This window comes from Calliphora vicina, chromosome 5 (assembly GCF_958450345.1).
Source record: "Calliphora vicina chromosome 5, idCalVici1.1, whole genome shotgun sequence".
Lineage (NCBI taxonomy): Eukaryota > Metazoa > Arthropoda > Insecta > Diptera > Calliphoridae > Calliphora > Calliphora vicina.
Window position 1 is genome coordinate 76,839,438 of NC_088784.1, and position 27,597 is coordinate 76,867,034.

At 28.7% G+C, this 27,597-nt stretch overlaps 1 protein-coding gene across 1 annotated transcript in view; it reads right to left on the reverse strand.

The window, feature by feature from the left end:
- The window catches only part of Sdc (Syndecan), a 510,046-nt gene that overhangs the window by 62,675 nt on the left and 419,774 nt on the right, over positions 1-27,597 (reverse strand). Inside the window, exon 3 of the mRNA XM_065514507.1 lies at positions 16,190-16,291. Coding sequence (XP_065370579.1) covers positions 16,190-16,291 — 102 coding nt within the window. The remainder of the gene's footprint in view (positions 1-16,189; positions 16,292-27,597) is intronic.

Genomic DNA, 27,597 nt, shown 5'->3' on the forward strand with positions numbered 1-27,597 from the left:
TCCATCGGTATACTTTAAGGTGGGTGTTAGACTAATATTTTTGGGCGTTACAAACATCTGCACAAACGCATTATAGCCTCCCCACTATGGTGGTGTAGGGTATAATCAATGGATAACATTTAAGTTTCATTTTAGCAAAAAATTGATAATTTGCTAAGGCTCATATCTTGCAAACAGTTCGGAATTTTGATTTACTCTCTGAGGCAAAGTTGTAGCCCTTGTCATAAAGAACATAAATTGTTAACATATAAAATGAAAAAAAAAACTTCATGTTCAAGATCAAAATCGCAAAAAACTTTAAAAAATTCGAAATTAATTTTTTTAAAGCTGTCCAAAACACTTAATTACTTTAGTTTTTACTAATTTATATTGACCTACCTAAACGATGTTAAGAATCATTTCTAGGAAGTTCATATGTTCTAGAAACTTGTTTAGATCTTAGGTACATTTTTGTAGTTGATTGTTTCCTTGAATTATGAACGGTTTGCTACCTATGCACCTGAACAGGGGAAAAAAAGTAAAAAATCTAAGTTTTTAATGTTTTTTGCGAATTTGATCTTGAAGATGACGTTTTTTTGATTTTATATGTTTACAAGGGCTACAACTATGCCTCAGAGGGTATATCAAAATTCCAAACTGTTTGCAAGATATGAGCCTGAGAAAATGATCACTTTTTTGCAAAAAAAACACCGAAGCCCCAAATCTTTGGTCTTTTATCACGTAGTGGTGTCCGTATATGGTTATTTTTTTCTGGTTGCACAGTGTAACTCATTGATAAGAGTAGTTAGGTCTCACAGAAACCGTTAAGCTTCTGAAAAGAACTTTTTTCGGTGCAGATGTATGGAATTTCGTTTTCGGTGACGATTACGGTGTATGCGGAAACGTAGCATTATCAGTTACCACAGAATATACTCATTCAAATGACTAGAAAATAAACACGTATATGAGAAGCAAGTAATTACAAGACTACTTCTAAGTAATGCATTCAATAACTACTAAGATGAATTAGTTATTGAAAAGAAATTTATTGAATAACTGCAAGTAATTACAAAGTTTATGCTGAGTTTCTTGCATATAAAGTATTAGAAAAGTTTTAAGGAAAGAACCACACAAATAACTAGTTCTTTGTCAGTTTTTTTCTTATTAAAATCTAAAGTTTGCACAAAATTTAACAAAATTGAACATTCTTTAAAACATTTTCAAATCCCTTATTCTCAATTCACAATTACTAGCTTCAAGTCGTTAGCCCTTTAAGATGCCCAATCCTAGTAAAATATAGAAAAAAAATAAAAGAAATCTTGTCTTTCAACTGAACAGAAATGTGTCTTTCAAAGCTAAAGTGCAATCCTGGGTGTGTTTTTTCAACTAACAAGCATATTTTACAAATATATTTATACACTTCCATGAATGCAAGTACTTAAAAAAATACATATGGGTACAACCATATAGACTGGTTTATTCATCTTTCAAAGATTTAAGTTAACTAAGGTTAAAGGTTATTATCTGTATAAAACCCAGAATAATTAATTTCAAATAGTTTTAAAGCATTAAGTAGCTATTACCTCCTCTGCACTGTTATTACAAAGTTTGACCTTTTCCAAATAAAGTTATTTTTAATGTCGTTAGAAAATAGTTTTTAACTTTATTTAAGTTTTCCTTTCTTACAAAATTTTATCGCCTTCTAAGATCTTAAAATATTGAATTATAATTGTTCATCAATTTAAAAATGGAAACACCAATATACAGCGTGTGCACTGCAGCATGTTTTGTTTGTTAAAAAAAAATGTTTAACAAACCATAATGTAACATTTTGTAAAACTACAAAAAAAAAAAAATACTTTTAAATGCAAAAAAAAAAAAGAAATAAAGTAAAATTATGGGAAGTAAGAGGAGCCGGAGATAGAGAACAAATAAAACAGCTTGTTAATATCCAGTTGAAAACCACATTATTTCCCTTGTGTAGAAATGTTATGTGTGTCATGTCTGTCTATATATGCACAAGGATGTAAATTGCACATAATCTGTAAGAGTGTTTGCTATTTCCTGTGACTTGGCCAATGATGTCAAATGACGTGTTTTTTTTTGTTGGTTTTTAGCTAACATTAAAAAGAAACATGTTAAACGGGTTGTGAATATTTTATTTGAAAATAATGTTGAAATAAAAAGTAGTTAATGTTATTATTCAAACACAACTTAGTGATTACATAGCATTAATGATTAGTTTAATAGCTAATGTCTACTTAAGGATCTTCCAATAGAGATTTCCGAACTTTGTTAGGGGATAGTGGCCATATTGTTGAAGCTACAGTTTAGTGGTCACTTTACTAACCACCTTTTCCAAAGTCATTAAAACATACTTTATTGATATCTATTGGCATTTTACTAAACAATTACATTTTTTGAAGTCATCGTTTATGTTTTTTTGCAAAATTTTGCAGTCCGGGTGATCTGGTTAGAGCACGAGCGATTTGAGAGCATGGTCCAGCTCACGTGGAGGTGATGTAAACTGTCCACCGAGATTGTTCGATTTGACCACGTTAGGCTTTTTCTTGTGGGATTTTCTTAAGTCTCAGGTCTGTGTGATTAAGCCACATAATACAGCGGTCCTCAAAGCCACCATAGCTCATGCCATCAGTCAAATTTAGCCCGATTTATGAGCCTGAGTCATGGAAAATTGGACATATCGGATGCGTGAAACCCAGCGAAGACTCAACGGACATTTGTACGATGTTATACTCCATACATAAAAGCATCGATAGACCTTTCTAACTCATAAAAAATGTCGATGATATATAAATACACACTTTGCTTTATTTAAATTCAAACATAGAAAGCGCTTAATGAAACAACCTTTACATACTGCCATTACACAAGCATTATTTTGATAAATATAGTTCAGTAATTGTTGTTTATAATCTGTTAGTTAATAAATATATTAAATTTCTTAAATTTTAACTTTTTATAAAGATTTAGCAATAAATTTCAATCTTAAAAAGCACCACAGTTCAGCCTTTAATTAAACATACCCACAAGTATTTTTCACCCCTTGAAAACTAAAGCATACATTAAGGCTTGAGGAAAAATTTCATCAACTTCAACACCAAAGCAATTGCTTTGTAATTTTAGGTTAAAAAGGGTAGCAATAAATATAAACAAAAAACATCAAATAAAATTTCAGAATTTTATTACGTATTTGTTCGCTTTTGTTTCATTATTATTATTTTGGCAATAAATATTAAAAACTTTTGCTATTAATATTTATTTACTTCAAATTAAAAAAAAATATATATATATTGTGGTACAAAAACCAACAAAGAAAAACACAAAGCTGGTTTATTTGATACAAATACTTACATAATATCCCCCCCCCCCCCAAAAAAAAATGTAGCAATAAAAAACTTAAACAAAATTTGATTACATTTGGTACGAGTTTCTATTTTATTTATTTTTTTTATTTTACATAACAAATTTCCTAATGTCCTACATATTTGTCTGCGGAAAAAACAATATTGATGTAACATTTCAAAAAGGGAAATAAAATGAATTTTACACATTGGAGGTTTTATAAAATAAAAAAAAGAATTTGTTTTATATGAATTTATTTTATAACAATATACAGCTATATAGCAGCAGTTTGTGGTGATCATCTGTAGTGGTTTTCCATACAAATTCAAATTGTATCAACAAGGCTGTTTGTTTTGTATTTATTTGATTTAGGCGATTCTAGTTTGTTTTTTTTTTGCACAGAAAGAAATTAGAGTGATCCTTACATTGGATTTTTCAATGCAGCCAAAGTTTAAAATTAATTTTAGGTACCATCGAAAAAGTCCTATAAAAGAATACAGCCTTTAATAACTTGATTTTTTTAATAATAATCTATAATTTGACCACCGTACGTACATCTTAGTAACAAATTATTGGGCAGAAATGAATTTTTGGTTCGATCATATTTCTAATCTGTTTATGCAACGATCGAAAAAAAGTGGTAATAAACCTGATATTTCTAAACTATTGATCCGATTGCAAAATGATGTATAAATACACCGTGGAGGACATATGCTTTAAGAAAATTAAATTGGTGACCATCCTGTTAGCATATAAGATGAGATTCCGGGTGTGAAAGTTGGACACATCGGGTTAGGAGAGCTTGCGAAAGAAATTTGATTCTGAGTCGATCGCTAAGTTGGATGATAGACTGATATTTTTGGGCATAACAAACATCTGGTTGGTATAAATACTAATAATAACACAGGTCAACAGCAAAAAAGGGCATGACTATCCCCTATATAGATTTGATACATCATAGCTACCTAAGCACTGTGGTTCCAAATCAAAATCTAGGTGGACAAAATTATTTGGCGATCTTTTTATATAGAATTGGTATCTCCGATTCCAAAAAAAATCTTTAAAAGATCAATATAAACTAGATATATAAAAATCAATAATACAAAGACATTCCCCAGAAGTTTCTTTAAATGATGTATATAGTCATTGGACGGGCTTCGACGGTCTTTTGTTTTTTGGCAAGCTATATAACATTCTTAGAAAAAAAATATCAGTATATTTGAGAACCAAGTTTAAAGAACTATAACAGGAAAATGGAGAGGCCCATAAATATAAGATATACATTTATTAAGAGCCTATATCAATGTTTATCTATGTTTTGAAGTTTGAATTTCTATATGGTAAAACCATTGAGATATATCTAATTTAGTAAAACAGTAAAATATTAAAAAAAATTAACGAAAATATGATTCAAAATTTGTTGAACTTCTGGCGCTTCTGTCGAGAAAACGAAATGTCCAATTGAAAAACCCATTTGTATTGGAGGAGAGCAGATTGTCAGCTTCCGGAAAAACTTAGTTTTTCCAAATTCTGAAGATACCGATTTTCATAATTTTGTCCACCTAGATTTTGATTTTATAGAATTTTTTTGAAAAAAATTTTTAAGTAAAATTATAAATTTTGTTAGACGTTTCTCCACATAATTAATGATAACTCAAAAATGGTTAGTCCGAATCATTTTCACAATTGGAAATTTTTCATGTGTGTTTTGTTATTGTAACAAAAACCAAACGCATGCAAAATTACCACTCAAAGTACACGCTTGCATATACAATTTTGTGAAAATGAGCGAATTCACTTAATTGTGAATAAATTCAAAAAGAATAAATCGATTTTTATGATCGATATCTCATTTTGTTGCTAGTATATGTGGCTTTGTGATAAAGTAATAAATCTGAACAATTGCTGGCGTTTTAAATTTTTCGTGATTTTTTTAAAACAAAAAAAATCTATTTTCACATAAAAAATATATTATTTGCTTCAATTTGTTATTAGAACTTCGAAACTACTGAGCCAATTGAAACGCAATATATATGTGAAAATTTATACATTGCATGGGAAAAATGTTTTCAAAATTCAATTAATCGAAAGAAAAACATTAACTACTTAATTTTATGTTTATCAAATAAAAAACTAAAATTTTGTGAAAATGAGCGAATTCACTTAATTGTTAAGAAATTCGAAAAGAATCAATCGATATTTATGATCGATATCACATTTTGTTGCTATTATATGTGGATTTGCGATAAAGCAATAAACTTTAAAAATTTCTGACGTTTTCGATTTTTCATGAGTCTTAAAAAAAAAAATTCGCGTTCTTCAAGTAAAAAATATATGTTTTGCTTCAATTTGTTATTATAACTCCGAAACTACTGAGCCGGTTGAAAAGCAATATATAAAAGAAAATTTGTACACAGCATGGGGAAAATGTTTGCAAAATTCAAACAATCGAAAGTACAACATTAACTACTCAATTTTATGTATATCCAACAAAAAACTAAAATTTTGTGAAAATGAGCGAATTCACTTAATTATGAATAAATTCGAAAATAATCCATAGATTTTTTGGATCGATATCTCATTTTGTTGCTATTATATGTCGATTTGGGATAAAGCAATAAACTTGAACAATCTCTGCCGTTTTCGATTTTTCATGATTTTTTTAAAACAAAAAAATTAGCTATTTTCATGTAAAAAATATATTTTTTGCTTCAATTTGTTATTATAACTCCGAAACAACTGAGCCGATTGAAATGCAATATATAAATGGATTAAAGGTTATGTAAATCTCAACTTTTCTATGTTTCTTTGAAATAAATATGATCAAATTCTGAAAAACTAACCTAATGTTTCTTTAGTCTCACTAAATAAAACAAACATTTAAAAAATGATATTTTAAATGAAATAGTTTTTAGTGCCAACCCTAGAGTTTATATTGTGTATTTAGAAGCAGTAATAACACTAAAATCCTTTTAAAACATGCAAAAATACAAAGATATTCATGTGTTTTTGTAGTTTGTTTTACTCGTTTGAAATTGAGTAACCATACCTGCGGTCCTTGGAACTAGTTCCGACAAAAAAATTTACTATCCAACAACGTTTTAGCAAGGCTCTCTCTCAAGTGGCCTCATTAAAATTGAGAAAATTCCCAAAGAATTTTAGAATTTCAAATCTAAATTGAGAAAATTCTATATTAAATACACATATGTAGATCGGAAACTCTCCTGTCAAAGACCTAACTCAGTTTTCAAAAAATCTAAATGAAAACAAAAACAACACTAGAAAAACTATGTGAAAACAAAAACAACACTCGTATGCGTGATTATTTTGATTAATTTTTTAGTTTGAGATTGTTTCTAGTTTCCGCTCTATGTACATTTCTCCATGATATTGAGAATTTATATATTAAAATGAGAAAATTTCTAAAATATTAGGAATATAGAGAAACATAGAGAAAAAACTCAAACAATAAAATTACTCAAAATAATCACGCATACGAGTGTTGTTTTTGTTTTCACATAGTTTTTCTACTAATACATTCTCACTACTTAGGTTTCTGACAACTGAGTTGGGTCTATGACATGAGGGTTTCAGCTCAATGTCTGTTCTCTATGATTAGGAATTTCAAATTGAGAAAAATAAAAATTAAATTGAGAATTTGTTATTATATATACCTTAAGCTATTTGTCGGTCTAGAGCAGCGAAATGCAAACTCACACCACTACAGTTTTTAGATCTTGTAGTTGTATGAGTTGAGAATTATTCTCTGGCAAAAACAAAAACAAATAGCTGAAATAATGAAATAAACAAACATAAAAGCGTAACACAACCTACTTCTATCAATGCTCATGCGAGACTGACTGTTTTTATACAATGTGTGTGCTTGCGTACATGTGAAAATAAAAACAAGAGAGCTCATTTGAGAGCTCACTGCAGCTCGCTGGTCTAGAGTCTAGACATTTTGTTGGCGAAAGGTAATGCAGAGAAAACCAATTGATACTCTTAGCATAACTTAAGATTACCAAAGTAACTAATAATAATAAAGAAGACATTTCCCAGTAGCTTTGTAACTAGTGCGAAGTTGACAATTATCACTTTTAAAACTACAAGGACGTTGTTGACATTTGTGTTCCACATTAACAAATTCGTAGGAAGAGGTGGGAAAGGGAGGAAAGTATAGAGAGATCCATTGCGTATGTGCCTTGCCTTGTTTTCCTGTGTGTATTGTGGTGCATTTATACATTTGTATTGTTGTTTTTTCTTACTCTTTTTTTTGGGGGGGGGGGTAGTTATGGGGTCCTGTTCGTGCTTATTGCATACTATGTGAGCCCTTTCAATAGCGGTTGGTTTATGTTTAACGTATTTTGTGAACATTAAAGCCGAATAAAAACAGAAAAACCACGGACTATTGTCAAAATACTGTGTGGCATGTGTGTATACAAGAGTTTCACCACAATACAATCAATGATAAATGCAAGGACAAATATAGGAACAGGTTTTTGATTTAATAGTGAGTTTCTTTTTTAACTAGTTTAGATGACTTATTTGTCAAATTGATTAACGGCACATTTGAAGCTAACATATTTAGATTTAAAATATATGCATTTTTAAAAGACATTTTCTTAAAAACTAAATATTGACTCAACTAAACAACTTCACCTGATTTTCCAATAGTTTGGTTAAAAAGATTTCTAACAAGAAACAAGTCAAAGTTGCTCAACAAAGCATGCTTTATGAATCAGGCCTTTAAAGTGTAAAATCCAAATAGATTATTAGGGGCGGATTAATATGAAAATTCTTGTTTTTTTCAATTTTGTGAAAATGAGCGAATTCACTTAATTGTGAATAAATTCGAAAAGAATTAATCGATTTTTATGATTGATATCTCATTTTGTTCCTATTTTATGTGGCTTTGTGATAAATTAATAAATCTGAACAATTTCTGCCGTTTTCGATTTTTCATGAGTTTTTTAAAACAAAAAAATTGGCTATTTTCACGTAAAAATTAAGTTTTTTACTTCAATTTGTTATTATAACTCCGAAACTCATGAGCCGATTGAAACCACTATATATGTGAAAATTGGTACATAGCATGGGGAAAATGTTTTTAAAATTCAATCATTCGAAAGATGAACATTAACTACACAATTTTATTTATATCAAACAAAAAACTAAAATTTTGTAAAAATGAGCGAATTCACTTAATTGTGAATAAAATTTAAAAGTATCAACCGATTTTTATGATCGATATCTCATTTTGTTCCTATTACGTGTGGCTTTGTGATAAATTAATAAATCTGAACAATTTCTGCCTTTTTCGATTTTTCATGATTTTTTTAAAAAAAAAAAAAATATATTTTCACGTAAAAATTATATTATTTGCTTCAATTTGTTATTAGAACTCCGAAACTACTGAGCAGATTAAAACGCAATATATATTTGAAAATATGTACATAGCATGGGGAAAATGTTTTTAAAATTCAATCAATCGAAAGAAGAACACTAACTACTCAATTCTATGTATATCAATCAAAAAACAAAAATTTTGTGAAAATGAGCGAATTCGCTTAATTGTGAATAAAATAGAAAAGAAACAATAAATCTTTATGATCCATATCTCATTTTATTCCTATTACATGTGGATTTGCGATAAAGCAATAAACCTGAACAATTTCTGCGATTTTCGATTTTGTATGAGTTTTTTAATATAAAAAAATTGCTATCTTCACGTAAAAAATATGTTTTTTACTTCAATTTGTTATTATAACTCCGAAACGTATGAGCCTATTGAAACGCAATATATAAACGGATTAAAGGTTATGTAAATCTCAACTTTTCTAAGTTTATTTTAATAACATCGGACTAACCCTTTTTGAGTTATCATTAATTACAAATGTGGAGAAACGTCTAACAAAATTTATAATTTTACTTAAAAATTTTTTAAAAAAAAAATTTATCCATAAAATTGAAAAATTTTACCATTTTTGTACTTAGGTGGCCTGATGTATCAAATCTTTATAGTGGTTTGTCAAGCCTTTTTTTACTGTTGACCTGTGTTATCTATCTGAATCACACAATTTGCTGTAAAATGGCATTGATTTGTTGTGGCATATTTTTGCATATTTTACTTTAAAATGCATATTTATATGCATATTATCCCAATTTTATGATTTTTATGAATAAACATATGAGTTTTAGTGTCAATGGGCCGCCATGACCGCTTATGTCTCTAAAAATTGAGAATTTAAACAATTATTAATCTCAAGTTATTAGAATTAATATTATAACCATCGTTTTCTCAGTAGATAATTTTAAAACTTTAGCAATTTAAATGTTAGTATAATTTAAAGATTCATATCTGCTGGGAAGTCTTTTGTGTAATTTTTGGACATTGGGCGATCTATTGTTAATTATTTTATGTTTCTGCACAAAAATATAAGGGCATTTTTTTAAATTATTAGGTTATATTTTGATTTTTTTGATGCATATTTTGAGCGCATATTTTACAATAATAAATGCATGAAAATCCACTCTCTATAGATTATCTATGACAACAAATTTTTATATTTAATATTTAAATATCTATGGGGAAATTAAATACAAAATAAAATTTTAATTGGATTTTTTCAACTTTTAATTTTTTGGAAAATATTGCCTACTTTGACTCAAAACTTGAAATTAAATGTGGAAATTTTTAACTTTATATGATATGATTTTGCTCAGATTTTCAGCATTCAGTCGTTAGATGACGGAAAACAATTTTAGACCTTAAGAGCATCGAAAGTCGAAAAATATTGTATCAAAATAGGGGCCACTCTAATATATATAAAACAAGTAAGAGAGCTATATTCGGCTGTGCCGAATCTTATATACCCTTCACCAAATTATACTTTAAAATAAATTTTTTTAAATATTTTTAGGTAAACAAAATTTAATTGTTTTTCAAAATTTTTTTTTTCGAAATTGTATTTTAATTTTTTTTAAAAAAAGTTTTTTTCAAATTTTTTTTTTTAAATTTTTATAAAATATTTTTTTAAAAATTTATGACAAAAAAAATTTTTTGATGAAAAAAAAATTCGGGTCAAAAAATATTTTTCCCGATTTTGACCCATTGTAGGTCCAACTTATTATAGCCTTATCTACATCGTTGCAATGGACTTTGAAATATCTATCATTAGATATCCATATTGTCTATATTAATGACTTAGTAATCCAGATATAGATTAAAAATAGGTCAAAAATCGAGGTTGTCCCGGTTTTTTGCTCATATCTCCGTTATTTATGGACCGATTTTGCTGATTTTAAATAGCAAACTTCTCGAAAGCATGTCTGACAGAATTATTGAAGATTTGGATCCCGAAGATATTTGGCGGCTTCAGAAAGTTGATTTCAACAGACAGATAAAAATTGCTATAACGACAGAATATATGGGGTCATACATTACAAACGGAATGACAATCTTATATTTACCCTTACGACTCATGATGAAGGGTATACAAATGGTTCCATTTCGGTTATTTACTTTCCTTTTTTGGGCTCCAAACTGGGCCATTTTAATTATCAAGAGAGAATTTCCTGTTTTAATATTTCCTTGTTAGTATGTGTAAATGTACAGGTGTGTGTGTGTGTGTGCTACACATTATTGTGTGCATATTGTATTCTGAAATGTTGAGTTTATTGTGTCACTTGTCCTGCCAGTTTTTCCACCCGTCCCTCCTCCCCTATTCACCTACCACACTTTTCATATTCCTTTGTGGCTTTAGGTACTTTTTCGTACTATTTTTGTTGTTGTTGTTGTTTGCATTAAATTTTGTGGTTGTTTGTATAAATTTTAATGCCGTTTAAGTGACACGAGTGTCAGGTTTATGAATGTTTTTCTATCAACATATTTTGTCACTGCTGTATTTTGTGGGTTGTTTGCATTGTAAAGATTGTGCATGTTTTTTAATTGTTGTGTGTGGATTCCGAAAAAAAATTAGATTTTTTTTGGAATTTTACCTTAATTGCTTAAGGTTTAATGCTATTAAATTGCAGGCCATACAAGCATTAAGTTTGAATTTCAAAATTTATATTTGGAATTTTGAAATATTAATTAATGCATACTCTCCTATACAAACTTTAAAATTTATCAAGGAGTTGTGAAATGAATTTTGTTTTTGATTAAATAATTAAATTTTGTTCTATCATTTGTGTTTTTGCTTTTCTATAATTTGTTTTAATCTGTTTTGTTGAGTTTTTCTAAATCGTTATTGTTTAATTTGATGTTAATATGACGTACAACATGCGTAAACATCTTGACTTTGATGCCACATTTCTAACAAATGCTCTACACAACCATGGAATAGTTTTTTTTTTATATATTTTTTATACTTGTGTTGAACTTAACTCACACACGCCTTCAACTTTAAAAGAATTGAACACAACTATTAGGGGTATCTTTTAGGGGCCAGGAAGAATATAAATAAACATTTTCAAGCGATTACACATTAAACATTTTTCTAATTTTTCCCAACCTCATCACATCAATACCCATCGTTGAATATATTCCTACAAAATTTTGTCCACGGGACATTCAATTATAATATAAGACATTTTTAATGTACCACCCTAATACTCATTGCATTGTAATGTGACGTCAATGGTGTTTTAAGTAATTTAAAATACAAAACTATAATCCTTGAATATATTTCGTACATATATTTAGCTTTAAATTTCATAACATTTATTACAATACATACATATACTATGCAGTAGTAAATATCATGTCCAACATATGTAAAGAACATATAATAAAATTCATTTCAAAACGAAAATGTAACAGAATAAATCATACAAATATACAGAATAGAGAACTTAGAGCAGAGATACAAATACAGTGGGTTGAAATTACATATTAATAATATAATGTTAGCTCAGTGTGCAAACGTGTTAAGTCCGTTTTCACAAAATTTTACAGGAGAAACAAATATTTTTGAAATCTCTTAAGACAGTTTTATTACTTACTAGCTGAGCCGATTCGCTTCGACACACCAATTAGAAGAAAGAAGTACCATTACCTCTCCCTTTGAAATTCCCACTCATTCAAGATAACATGTCCATAATTTCATGTTTATATTGCTTTATTGTAATGTGGATTCAAACTCATTCGAAACGTATCTTTAGATTAAAGAAAAATAAACCCAAAGACTCACATTTTGCATTCTCAATTCGCATCGCCAATGCTTAATTTCATATTTCTAGGTCCATTATTATAGAAAATACAAAAAGTACCATTAAGAGGAAAAAAGGTACCACTAAAGTCACTTTTTGTGAATTCTAATTTCATGATTGTAGGTCCATTATTATAAAATATCCAAAAAGTACTATTAGTTGGAAAAAAGTACCTGTAAGTACCTACATTGTAGATAGGGTTTTTATCCCGGGAATTCCCGATACAAATTTCCCGGGAATTTTGCTAATTTTTCACTACCCGATTCCCGGGATTTTTAGTCGGGAATCTCGGGAATTAAAAACTGACGAAAATACATTGAAAACAAGTTAGAACTCTTTTTTTTCACCAAAAAACAGTGAAAAGTTTTTTACAGCTTTTTGCTTATATCTTGGCAATAATATACCTACTATTATTATTTATTTGGGGTTTATCGTATGAAAAGTTAAAAAGAGAATTCATTATTTATAGAATTTATTTCTATTGAATCATTCTAATTTCTTTAAATTTCTTCTTCAAATCCATAACAAATAGCTTCAAGAATTTATTAAATGATTAATTTTTTTAATTTTCAATTGTAAATGATTTGATTTAACAAAAATTCAATCATTCAAAGTTTGAATAAATTCGGTTATTAATTAACTTTAAAATTAATTTGGAATGAATCTAAAAAATTAAATATTAGGAATGGATTTATTGAATGAAAGGCTTACATTTTTTAATTACGGATTAAGATTTTAGTGAATTAAGCTCAAATTTTATTAATTAATTCGAAACTCTGATATTTAATAATTATAACACTAAGATTTTATATGAAATTTGGCTATAATATTCCTAATTTACAGTATCATTATATATTTCGGGAATGGGCGGTACCCGGGAATCAAAAAAGGTCGGGAAATTAAAAACCCTAATTCTTACTAAGTCTTACTAAGTCAAAATCATGTGTGTCTAATTCAAAAAGTACTATTTAAAGAACGAAAAAGTAGCATTATTTCTCCCTCTTTGGTAATTTAATATCATTAAGCGCTCTATCCTTGATTCTTGCTTTACTCAGAACTAGATTAGCCAACTATTATGTATAAGTAAAAGTAAGTTAAATAATTTAATATAATAAAAAAAGTACCATCAGCAGAAAAAGTACCAATTTAGCTTTTTCCTCTGGAATTTTCAAAGTAATCCATTTCGGCAAAATTTTTTTGTTAAAGATATGACTCAAATCTGTGTTCATGTGCTCAAGAAATGATATGTTTCGAAAAAGTACCAAACTGTTTACCCGGATTTGGTCCAATCTACACCTGAAGTTTGGTATTTAAGTAAATAAATAATACAATTTAAAATATATTTTTATTTATATTGTTTTAAAAGATATGGTGCCAATAAAGTACCAAAACATAGTTTTTACCCATTTTCTCCTCTAAGGTTTCGAATTTTAAAAAAGTACCAAGTACTTGTCTGCTATTTTTTTAAGTAGATATATATGCATTTTAAATGTTTTGGGTATCTGTGTTAGTTTAAAAGATATAAGGTTACCGAATTTAAACGTTTCTACCCCTTAAACTTCCCCTCTTAGTTGATTGACATAGGTAAAGAGGAACCTATAGTCCAAATTTCATGGCTCTACCTTTTGCAGTTTGAGCTGGGCGATGTTGATGAAATTTTGCGAAAATTAATGGAAAATATGTTAAAAAGATCACGTATGTGCGATGCTGAAAATTACCATCACTTACAGGATAAAATTGTTCAAAACTAATCGCAAATTATTCCTCAATAATATAATAATAATCCATTTAAACTATATAGCTCAATCTCAATAGATTTGTAAAATAGGCTAACGTTATACACACATTTTTCAATACAAAAAAAAAACTGTTATACAAAACATTTTCTATTCAGAAAACTATTTTACACAAACATTTCTATATTATATACTGTTATACACAAAACTTTCTATAGACAAAACTGTTATACGCAAATTTAATTCAAACAATACTGATATACCCAAACTTTACTATAGGGAAAACTGTTATACACAAACTTTTCTATAGAAAATACAGATTTACACAACATTTTTTACAGCAAATACTGTTATACATTAAATTTCCAGTGGAGAAATCTGTTATACATAAACTTTTCTATAGAAAATACTGTTATACACAACATTTCCTATAGAAAATAGTGTTATATACAAAATTAATGGTATAATGTTATCTTCTACAGAAAATACTGACATAGGACGGAAACAAATATTTTCGATAAGGCATCGGAATAGAACGCAGGCTCCTTTGTTAGAACGCAGACTCCTTTGTTCAAGAAAAATTGTTGGTTCAATAACACTGTGTGTAATTTTTTGAGTTATGGAAATATAACCATATACGAACACCACTACGTGATAAAAGACCAAAAAAAAAAGACCCATGTCTCCCAGTTTTGCCCAAAGTCAAGCACTTTTTATGTCCCCAAAAAAGCATACTTTTAGGCAGATTTGAAGAAATTTATTTCTGAATTAATTTCGAATTTTTTAAAGTTTTCTGCGACTTTGATCTTGAAGATGAAGTTGTTTTGATTTTATATGTTCACAATTTTTGTTCTTTATGGCAAGGGCTACAATTTTCCTCAGAGAGTAAATCAAAATTCCGAACTGTTTACAAAAGTGAGAAAATTATCACTTTTTTGGAAAAATGACGCCCAAATTTTTGGGGCCTCATAAAAAAAAGTGCATGAGTTTGGGTAAAACTGGGAGACACTGGTCTTTTTTTTTGGTCTTTTATCGCTTAGTGGTGTCTGGTAATCTGTGTAATCTGTGTACTTAAACATTACTACAAGACCAATATTGTAAAAATTAAATATGGGGTAAAAAAGTTATACACAATTAAAATTGAGCGAGTTTACAAAAATGTAAACTTTGAACCTCGATAAAAAAAACAAACTAAAATGAATTTAGAAATTCTGGAGAACGTTTTTAAGGCTTTGGAAAACAAGTATACCAAGTATTAGATATAGAATTTAAAAATTTATTTCTTTCGTTTTGTCTTTATACACACAATTTTAAAGAATTTAGATGGTCCTTCGGTCCCACTGCAATTCGAAAAAAACAAAAAATAAACTCTGCATTATAAAATACATGTTCATTGTTAGTGGTACAACAACATCAGCAACACTGCCATAGCAATTGCTAAAGTTATTGTTATGTTACAATATATTGCCAGAGTTTTTGTTCAACTAAATCCCTAAAGACCTGCAATACAAAATGCATTATAACACAAATAGCAACAGCTACAGCCAGTACTACAACTACCAAATGCAAGTACTTTCTCATCTGTAGATGGTTGGTTGTAAATATATTAAATATAAAATAATATTCATAAAACAAAAACAGATTGAACGTATGTATGAGCAAAAAAGTATGCAACACATTTTTAAAACATGTGACAACAGAGTACATTCATTCATACATAGTTTATGTAAGAGGTTTTCATATGAGTATGTACTTAGGGCAGTAAACAATACAACAAAATACAACATTAAAATTTCTCATAAATATTTTATTTTTATATGTATTAAGAAATGGAATTTTTAATTATTTTACTTAACAATTAACAATAATAATATTTAAAAATGAATTTGTTAACTTACCCCACCACGTCCGGAACCATCAAGGCCTTCATCATCAATGTAAATTTCATCTCTCGGTGATAGACTCGATGATACTGTTGAGGCTGGTGAAGGTTTAGAATTCTAGAAAAAAGAAACAAAAACGAACAAATCGATTTTAATTGTTAACATAGATTTAAATTTTGTATAAACAATAACATATATTAAAACGCCCCAAAGTAGACCTTACTATTTATATGTTAGGTTTTGTTAATATAAAATATAATTAAACGCTGCAAAGTAGACCTTACTATTAGTTTGTTATGTTTTGCAATAAAAGTATGCTTTAGTTTTATTATTTTTAAAATAATAAAACAGCTGGTAATCCTGAAACTAGGCTATAGTTTTTAGCACTGTAACTATACTAAATAGAGATGACTTGGACGCACTTGGATCTCATGTGGATTGCTATCCTCTGAAATTCGTAGCCATTCATCCTGAAACGGACCTCATCGCAGAAGATTTTTTTATGATGAAACAGAGTATCCATTTTGATAAAACAATTTTATCATTTGTACGTCCATGGTGATTTGGCAAAACAAACTGAATAAGACGCTAATTCGACAAATGTAGCTTCAACAATATTAACGCTATCAAATGTTCAAGGTGAGAAGTACCTTTTGGAAGACCCTTTACCTTAAAACCAATAACCAAACTCTACAGTGCATTCATAATTGTCATATTTCCTAAAATTTATTTACAAACTCAATTAATTGAAAAATCTAATTTAATTTTAAAAACAAATTGCTAAAAATACAATTCAAAGAAGAAAATCTATTTTTATAAAATAAATTTTATTATGTATTTCACTCAATATTTGCTTTACCAGAAACTAAACAATGCATTTTTTTTAATATTTCTTTTCATAAATACAAATCCATATTAGTTTGTAATCCAATTATTTTCATTTTTTGCAATTTTAAGTAAATAAAAGATTATTCTTATTTTTTTTAGACATCCTAAAAGTAGGCCATATCTATTGAATTATTGAATGCCACAAAATATTTGTTTCTTAAAAATACTACTACATAAATTGGGTATTTTCATATAGTTGAACAAAAAAAGGCTTAAAGAATTTAATATAAAAAGCCTGAAAGTAGGCAATAAATAGATTTATTTTTTAATTTATAAAAATAGGCAATTTTATGGGTATAAAAGGTACATTGGTATATTTATGTGCACATTAAGGTAAATTTTAATAACTCCTACAACTTTTTCAAGTATTATGGAAAATATTTATTAGTAAACAATAATATTTTCTAATTATACAAGAAATGCATAAACTAAAAATTGAAAATCTTTGTTTAGGATTTAAAACAGTTTAGTATTTTTTTTAATTAAAAACTATACTATATATAAATGGAATATTATGAAAATTGAGATTTTAAGACAATACACTGTTTGTGTAAAAATTTAAATATGTAAATAGATAAGAAAATACTGTTAATTTCCAAAGGATTTTAGTTGTGTAAAATTAAACTGCCTACAATATTGTTACGTTTTAACCTTTTCAAAATGTTGGTTTATTTAATTTAAATAAACCGGATACTTTTGATTGCAAATAAAAGCCGTTTAGTAGTTTGAAAATGGTAACAACTCTTTATTTATTCAAATGTACAACAACAGAATTAAATAGTAACTCAATGTTTTTTATACACGTTTGTAAATTCGCAGAAATAAAGACACAATTTACTTGAAAAACACAACACACTTTAAGGCACTCAGTTGATGTTTATTCGAAAAGCGTCTCTGATAAACTGACTCACGACTGCAAACTCTGCCACTATTTATAACACTGCATTACCTTCTAGAAAGCTTTATTTCTACAATGGTCTTTAACTGAATATTCGAATTCGAATATACACGGTCGCAGCAAACTGCATTGCCAACTTACGATCAATGGTCAACTGAAAGCTTTTATTTAATAATGCCCACAGATATGTTACAGTTTGCTATTACAGCACTGTTATTTGAAAGCATTATAATACTTTTAAATCAGCCCTTAAAATCGTTATATTTGAATTCAAGTACAATTTCGTAACAATATGTTATAAGAAACCTTATCAAAAAAAATATTTAAAAGAGACTTAGTCTATTTCTTTCTAAGCAATCGTTATGCCTTTACAAAATTCTTTAAACTTCGTTTGCTTCAATCAAGCTAATTATTGGCGCTTCATCTCAATCAAACATTATGTATATAATACCAGTTGATAAATGATGATTATGTGAGAAACTTCAATGTGATTTAAACAAATAAAAGATACAGCAGATGGAAAAAGACTAAGCTAAATTAGACTGCAGTCAAATTTGTTAAAATTTACACAGAAAATTGGACTGAATGGATTTTGATAACCCATTTTCCCAATACAATTGTTTTTCTCAAATAAACAATATCCCATCTTTCAGTTTTGTTTTTACCCAACATGTTTTAACAATAAAATTTATAATTCTAGAGGGAATTACATTTAAAATTCACAATTTTTCGTTTTTTTCCGAAGCTGTCTAATGTTTCCTACTGAGTAATCAAGCATTTTCAATTTTATTCATATTAAAAGGAAAAAAAATATTGCATACATTTAGGCTTATTCATAAAATGTATGGCACATAAGCAAATAAATAAAATATGTATGTACAAATAAACAAACAAACAAATAAACAAGCAAACAAGCCTACAAACAAAATGTTTAAACATAAAATACAAACAAAATCAATACATATAAAAAATATACTAAATATGCCCGGCAGTTTTAAATGTAGCAAGTGTCAACTTTACTGATAAGAGAGGTTATTCATAACTCGATGCGAAAGGAAACTCTTTCCTATTACATTGAAAATATTAAGCATACAAACTGGATTTACAAACAGATTATTGTTACTATTTACATTGTAGTGCCCTTTCCATCACTTTTAACCAAAAAATCGCTAGTTCGAAATCTATATTAAGTGGCTGATAACACTCTGTGTAATTTTTTGAGTCATGGAAATATAACCATATAAGGACACCACTTCATATATTGCAAACAGTTCAGAATTTTGATTTGCTCTCTGAGGAAAAATTGTAGCCCTTGTCATAAAGAAAAATTGTGAACATATAAAATCAAAACAAGTATCAAAGTATGGTCGGTCAAGCCCGACCATATAATACCCTACACTAAGTAAATGAGCAAAATCATTTTTCTTTTAAAATTTCAATAATTTATTTTCGTGAATGAATTTCGGAAGAGTGCTATGATGGGAGCTATGACTAATTATGGACCGATCGCCATGAAATTATATCATGTTATTTATGTCTATATGAAAGTTATTCGTGTTTAATTTTATGTGTATACCAAAATTTTTAAGAGATTTATGCTCGTTAAAGTGATTTTCGGAAATGGGCCTTATATGGGAGCTATGACTAATTATGAACCGATCGCCATGAAATTTTGTTGTGTTATTTATGTCTATATTGAAGTTATTTATGTTGAATTTTATGTGTATACCAACATTTTTAGGTGATTTATGCACGTTAAAGTGATTTTCGGAAGCGGGTCTATATGGGAGCTATGACTAATTATGGACCGATCATAATAAAATTTGGTGACATGAATTTCGTATATATAAAACTTATTTGGAGCAAAATTTGTTTAGATACCTATATAAATTAAACATTTATGACCTATCAAGTCCAATTTCGTTAGGACATTTGTATGGGGGCTAGGTGAAATAATGGACCGATTTTTGCCAATTTCAATAGGCTCCGTCCTTAGGCCAAAACAATTATATGTACCAAATTTTATCCAAATATTTTCAAAATTGCGACCTGTACTCTGCGCACAAGGTTTACATGGACAGTCAGACGACCAGCCAGCCATTCAATTTTTTTTCGTGTTGCGTGTAATAAAATCATTGCTATTTAGTTGAGTGTCATTTTAACCCCAACAGCCATTAAGGGTTAATTTCCATTTTTGTGCTGTTATTATAAATACTGGACTTCATGTTATATTTTTCTAAAGTTTCAAAATCAAAATCAGTCCAAAAATATTAACATTTCGCTACCTTGCCATTAGAAATTCCAAATATTGAAAAATTTGACCTTCGACCTTCACGATTTAAGGTTTAACGTTTTCCAATTTTAGTAAAACTTTCATACAATATTTAAAATTACCTGGACTATAATATTCTGAATAGTTTTTACTTAAAATTCATAACAGTAAGGAAATTGATTTCATTCGCCAAAATATGGCCATATAATTTGTTTTTTTAAAATTAAATTTTAAAAGTAATTTTTAAATGGCAAAATTTTTACAAAAACTAAAAAAAAAAAATAAAAACAATTTTCAAACTTTTTTTTATTAAGGGCCCCCTGGTGTACAAGTTAAAAGCTGTACAAAGTTTCCCTAGCCAGAGGTGACTGACTTTGTCTTTAAAGCCTATGTCCTCCTCTACTATTCGTTCATACATCTTTTGGCAATCGGGCCAGTAGTTTAGAAGATTCAGATTTATTAAAACGACCCCACTGGACATAATACCCTTCTCACTATGGTGGTGTAGCCTTCTATTTTGTTTGTAAATTCGATCAAATTACCACCACTCACTAGTTATTTCATCAGTATGATTTCAGAGTATAAAACTCTCGTAATGATCACGTCCATGTTCAGCTGTTAAAGGTACCTTGAAAACCGCAGGGTATTTGTACATACGTTTAAACCGTAAACCGTATGCTTATATTTGTGAGTGAGTTGAAGTGTTTGTGTATGGTTTTATTTGTTTAAAAAATAAACATATTGACATGAAACATTAAATGACACATACAATGTTCACAACATCTCATTTTATACTCTAACGGCATTCACATGTCGTTTCTATATAAAATTTATACATACATTCATAGTAAGCAGCATATTTTTAGGGGTATACACACACGTGCTTTCTATACATATGTAATTGTATTGGAAATTGTGCCTATAACGAGTATAAAATTTATACAATTTCTATAGCCAGCCAGCATTATTTATACTTGTACATGTGTATTTTGTTTTTGTTTTCCTCTATACATACATACATACATACTTACATATGTATGTATAAATTTATATTTATATGTGTCATTTATGGTATTTGCAAATGTAATGAGATTGACAGGATATTAAAAAATATAAAAAAAAAATTAAAGCTACAACTTTTGTTATCAACAGTCTATTATTAAAAATGTATGTCTAAAAGTGGCTGTATACATACATACATATATTAATTTTAATATTTTTATTTCAAAATTGTCGTTTTAAATTCTGGTAATTGTAATTTAAGTTTTTTGTTTTTTTTTCAATAACATAAAATCTAATTATACATTTTTTATTTAATTTTATGCCAGAAATTTCATTACAAACCTTTTGCAATACTAAACCACATCATTTTGTTAATGTTGCCTAAAAGTATGCTTTAATTTTCATAATGCATAAAAAGGTCCTTTAAAACATTAAAAATTAAACAATTTTGAGCCCATAAAACCAACCACTTAACTCAGTCAAGTCACTCACTTACCCCACACCAACTTTGCACTCATATTTAATGTTTTCTTTAAGTTAAAACCTTAAGCTCTTTTTGAGTTTAGGGTAGAAAAACATTTTTCAACTCTAACTATTAACAATTATTTTGTGTGCTTTATTCTTCTAAATGTTGTTTTTTCAACCAACAATTAAGTATAATTATGAAAATTTCTTTAATTTTCTATTTTAAATCCTTAAAATATTATAATTTCTTAAGGGTCAAAGTATTTTTATATGTTGCTTTATCTTTTCTAGCTATTAAGTGACCAAAACGTAAATTCTATACAAATTCTAGATAATTTTTAATTAGTTTAAAGAGAATATTATTTAATCAGCTTATTTTTAACATTCATACGAAATTCTATATGACACGGAGCTGCAAAAAATTTAATAAAATTCTAAACGAATGAATACGTAAACAATTTTTTATTTGTATAATTCACAAGAATTTCCTTTTATTATACCCTACATCCACCATCGTGAGAAGGTTACAATGCATACATTTGTGCTGATTAGGGTTTTTATCTAGGGAATTCCCGGTACAAATCTCCAGGGAATTTGCCAATTTTTCACTACACGATTCTCGGGATTTTTAGTCGGGAATCCCGGGAATTAAAAACTGACGAAAATACATAAAAATCAAGTTAGAACTCTATTTTTTTTCACCAAAAAACAGTAAAAAGTTTTTTTACAGGTTTTTGGCTTATATCGGCAATAATAGACCGCTTATTATTATTTATTTGGGGTTTTTCGTATGAAAATTTAAAAAGTGAATTCATTATTTATAGAATTTATTTCTTATTGAATCATTCTAATTTCTTTAAATTTCTTCTTCAAATCCATAACAAAATAGCTTCAAAAATTTATTAAATTATTAAATTTTTCTTCAATTCAAATCTAGTACAAAAAGGCTTAAGACAATTTTTTCAATTAATTTTGTAAATCATTTGATTTAACAAAAATTTAATAATTCAAAGTTTGAATAAATTCTGTTATTAATAAACTTTAAATTTAATTTAGTTCAAACAAAATTAATTATACCATACTTCCTTACTTGTTTTTTTTCAAATTTGTATTTTCCATTTTTTGGAAAAAAAAATTTTAAAATTTGTTTGTTTTGAATTTAATTGTTATTTTTAAATTTTAATATAATTTTTTTTTGTTTTTTAATGTTTTTTTGGTGAAAAAAAAAAATTCGGGTTAATAAATATTTTTTCCGATTTTGACCCACTGTAGGTCCAACTTACTATGGTCTTATACACGTCATTGCAAAGGTCTTTGAAATATCTATCATTTGAGTTAGTAATCCAGATATAGGTCAAAAATAGGTCAAAAATCGAGGTTGTCCTGGTTTTTTCCTCATATCTCAGCCATTTGCTTTTATTTTGATTATGCTGATTTTAAATAGGAAATTTCTCGAAAGCATGTCGACTCCGCTATCTATAACGATCCAGAATATATATACTTTATAGGGTCGGAAAATTATATTGTAGGAATTACAAATGGAATGACATACTTATATAAACCCTTCTCACGAAGGTGAAGGGTATAAAAATGTTCAGATATTTGGCTTTTGTCAGTAGCTCCCAATGATCTGGCCTGGCGATCGTTGTCAAAATCACCACTACTGAACCGCACAAACCATATCTAACAAGTTGAAACCGATGAAACATATTCACCATAAGCTTTGGTGAACAGTCGTTGTAATTCACCGTCACTTTTTTTAAAATCTTCTCAATTTGGAATGTTGAAAAGGATGAATTGTTGTTGAAATTTCACAAAAAATAGAAATTAAAATATTTCTAAACCACTGTATGCTAAGATATTACACAACTACAACCAATAAACCTCAATATTCATAACTATTATATAGTAAGTATTATAATACAGCAAAAGAATTTACACAGGCAACAAGGAAAAAATTCTAGAAATTTTAGACAAGAAAAGTTTATTAACATTTCAAAAACCTGGCAACAAAAAGGAGTAACATAAGCCGTACAAAGCTGAAAGCTGCAACAACAGTAATAGCAACACAACCACCAACAATTTTTACCACCATAGTCAAATGCCTTTTGTTTAAGAACTCTTTGAACAAAATTGCATCCCAGAAAAAAAACTACTACTACAAAACAAAAAAAAATAAAAAAAATGTAGAAAAAATATAAAACTTTTTTTTTTATAAAACAAAAAACTCTTGGATGGAATAAAGAAAAGATACACACAGTTAAAAAGCTTACGGTTATTCACACCTTCTAGTTTTAGTACGAGTAGTTGCTGTTGTTCTTGTTAACCATGGCAGTAGATCTTTTTACAAGTTTTTTTTGTTTTTGATTTTTTTTCTTTCTACAAGTAAATAAACATTATAAAACTACTGCCAGTACTAATACTAGAACAATAAACACACACATACTAATACTCTTTTTGCAAACCTGCAGACCTGGGAACTAGATAGATCCTTTATTTTGAGAGTAAGAACTAGTTACCCACCAATCTAAAGGATATTCCAATAGGGATTTTTTAACATTAACAGTTGTTAGAAGCCATATTGTTGAAGCTACATTTGTCGAATAAGCTTTCATTTATTCAGTGTTTTTTGCCAAATCACCATGGACGGATATAGAGTTCTACATTACGTGCAAATGATAAAATTGATTTACAACAAGTAAGTGAGCTATATTCGGCTGTGCCGAATCTTATATACCCTTCACCAAATTATACTTCAAAATACAAATTTTAAATATTTTTAGGTAAACAAAATTTTTTTTTTTAATTTTTTTGGAAATTTTTTTTTTTCATTGTTATTTTAAATTTTATTTTTTTTTTTAAATTTTAAGAAAATTTTTTTGTTTTTTAAATTTTTTTGGGTGAAAAAAAAATTCGGATTAAATTTTTTTCCGTTTTTGACCCATTGTAGGTCCAACTTACAATGGTATTATATACGTCGTTGCAAAGGTCTTTGAAATATCTACCATTAGATATCCATATTGTCTACATTAATGACTTAGTAATCCAGATATACGTAGGTCAAAAATCGAGGTTGGGCTGGTTTTTTCCTCATATCTCAGCCATATGTGGACCGATTTTGCTGATTTTAAATAGGAAACTTCTCGAAAGCATGTCTGACAGAATTATTGATGATTTGGATTCCGAAGATATCTAGGGTCTTCAGAAAATTGATTTCAACAGACAGACAGACAAAATACAAATTTTAAATATTTTTAGGTAAACAAAATTTTTTTTCTCATTTTTGGAAACAATTTTTTTCAAATTGTTATTTAAATTTTTTTTTTAAATTTTAAAGAAAAATGTTTTATTTTTGAAATTTTTTTTGGTGAAAAAAAAAAAATTCGGATTAAATTTTTTTTCCGTTTTTGACCCATTGTAGGTCCAACTTACAATGGTATTATATACGTCGTTGCAAAGGTCTTTGAAATATCTATCATTAGATATCCATATTGTCTACATTAATGACTTAGTAATCCAGATATAGGTCGGTCAAAAATAGGTCAAAAATCGAGGTTATCCTGGTTTTTTCCTCATATCCCCAATTTGTGGACCGATTTTGCTGATTTTAAATAGAAAACTTCTCGAAAGCATGTCTGACAGAATTTTTGAAGATTTGGATCCTGGAAATATCTGGAGTCTTCAGAAAATTGATTTCAACAGACAGACGGACATGGCTTAATCGACTCCGCTATCTATAAGGATCCAGAATATATATACTTTATAGGGTCGGAAAATTATATTGTGGAAATTACAAACGATATAACAAACTTATATACATATACCCTTCTCACGAAGGTGAAGGGTATAAAAATAGAGTTCTGTGCTCTTCAGCGATGTCGAATTTGAGACGATACCAATCCACATGATATCCAAGACCGCACAATTCATCCCGAAAAAGTCACTGTTTTGTGTTGGTTTTGGGCTGGCGTCGTCATTGGTCCATATTTCTTTGATAACGATGTTGTCCAGGCCATCACTGTCATAGGTCGATCATTACCAACTTCTTTCGGCCTGAATTTGATGATATGAACACCAACTACATGTGGATGGAACAGGACGACGCTACGGGCCTCACTGCTCATGCCATATTGCATTCTGCACGATCGAGGGCATGGCCATCTCATGTGGAGGTGATGGGAAATGGCCACAGAAGTCGTGCGATTTGATCCCGTGGAGTTTTCTTAAGTCGCAGGTCTATGCGAATAAGTCACAAACCACAGCGGCCCACAGAGGGACGCCTTCATACATTTTTTTCCCAAAACTATAAGGAGTGGTCGTAGAGCGCTGAAATTTGGCACCGAGAATTATATGGACTAAATTAAGAAACAATTAAATTTTATCAAAATCGTCCACGCCCAACGGCCACAATTCAAATTAATTTTTTCGCATAAAATTTTTATATCCTAGCAAAAATCTAGAAATTTGGTACATACATTTCAATAAAATTGGACACGCCCACCGCCCACGAAACTCAGACATAGATAAGAATTTTTTGGATTTTTTTATAATTCGAAAAAAAATTTAAAGTTTTCATCCTGTATAAACCACTGAAAATATAAGTAAATTTTTGTTTAACACCCTTGCATGGACTTTACTTCAATTTTTTAAAAATAAAATAAAAATTTTCTTAAAACTATAAGCGTACATTTCATCCTTAAACATCCCTCTGTGCGGCACTCAAATCCAATATAACCCATTGCCATCGATTAAATTCAGCCTGATTTATGTAAAAAAAAGTCATGGAAAATTGGACATTTCGGAGGACATTTTCACAATGTTATATTTCATACATAAAGGCATATTTTCAAACAATAGAGATAGTAAATCAACAAAACTATTCACTACTACTACACTACTTTAAAGTATACCAGTGTATTCTAAGGTAACTAGTATGCAGCATTAGAGCTACAAAACAAAGTCATCAATTGTAACCTTTAAAACAGCCGGGCAGTTACCGTGTAACGCGTTGTAGTGCTAATGATGGTGGTGGTGTAAACAAAAAAAAGTATGAAAACTAGTAAAACTTTAAACAAAATACCACATTTCCTCAACTGCATTATGTATTTTCTCTCTGTTTTGTTTCTCTTTATGCTGTTTTGTTGTTCGTTACTTCGTTTACTCTTCTTACCTTTTTGCCTTGTTGCTGCTGTTCATGTCTGGGGCTTGTAATAGAAATCTACACAAAAACACAGTTTGTTTTTCTTTTTTTTTTCCAATTTTCTTGTTTGTCGTAATTTTCTCTCTTTTTTAATTTTTTTTGTTAAGTTTATTTTTAGCATTGAATGATAGCAACAATATTTACATACACTCGCACTCACCTACTCAAAAGCCACTATATGGAAAGTAATTATATTTGGAGAATAACCGTACCCGTACTTCTTGCATACAAAACCACCAAACTCAAACATTTCTGTATACAACAACTACCTGTATAGGTGGCATATTAAATGAATTATAATGTTGAGAAATTGATTAGAGATGTAAATTTATATAAAGTTTTCGTTTCACTTCACTTTTCAAATCGATAACGAAATTACTGCAACAGGATTTGCAAAGTTTTCGAAACACCAAGTAAATTTCAGGTTGTAGCTTAAAATTGTGTTATAAAAAATATACTTTTAGGGCAGGCGCGGATCCAGGGCAATGAAAAAATCAAATTACCCGCCTCCAAACCGAAAAGTTTTAATATACAAAAGGAAAACATAAAAATATTAAATAAATTTTGATTTATTTCCCTCCCCAAATGGTTGACCAGGATCCGCCCCTGTTATAGGGTGTTACTACAATTCTGATTATCCTTCCCTAGTCTTTAATTACATCAACTCATTCTCACAATATTTTTCATGTTCATGGTAA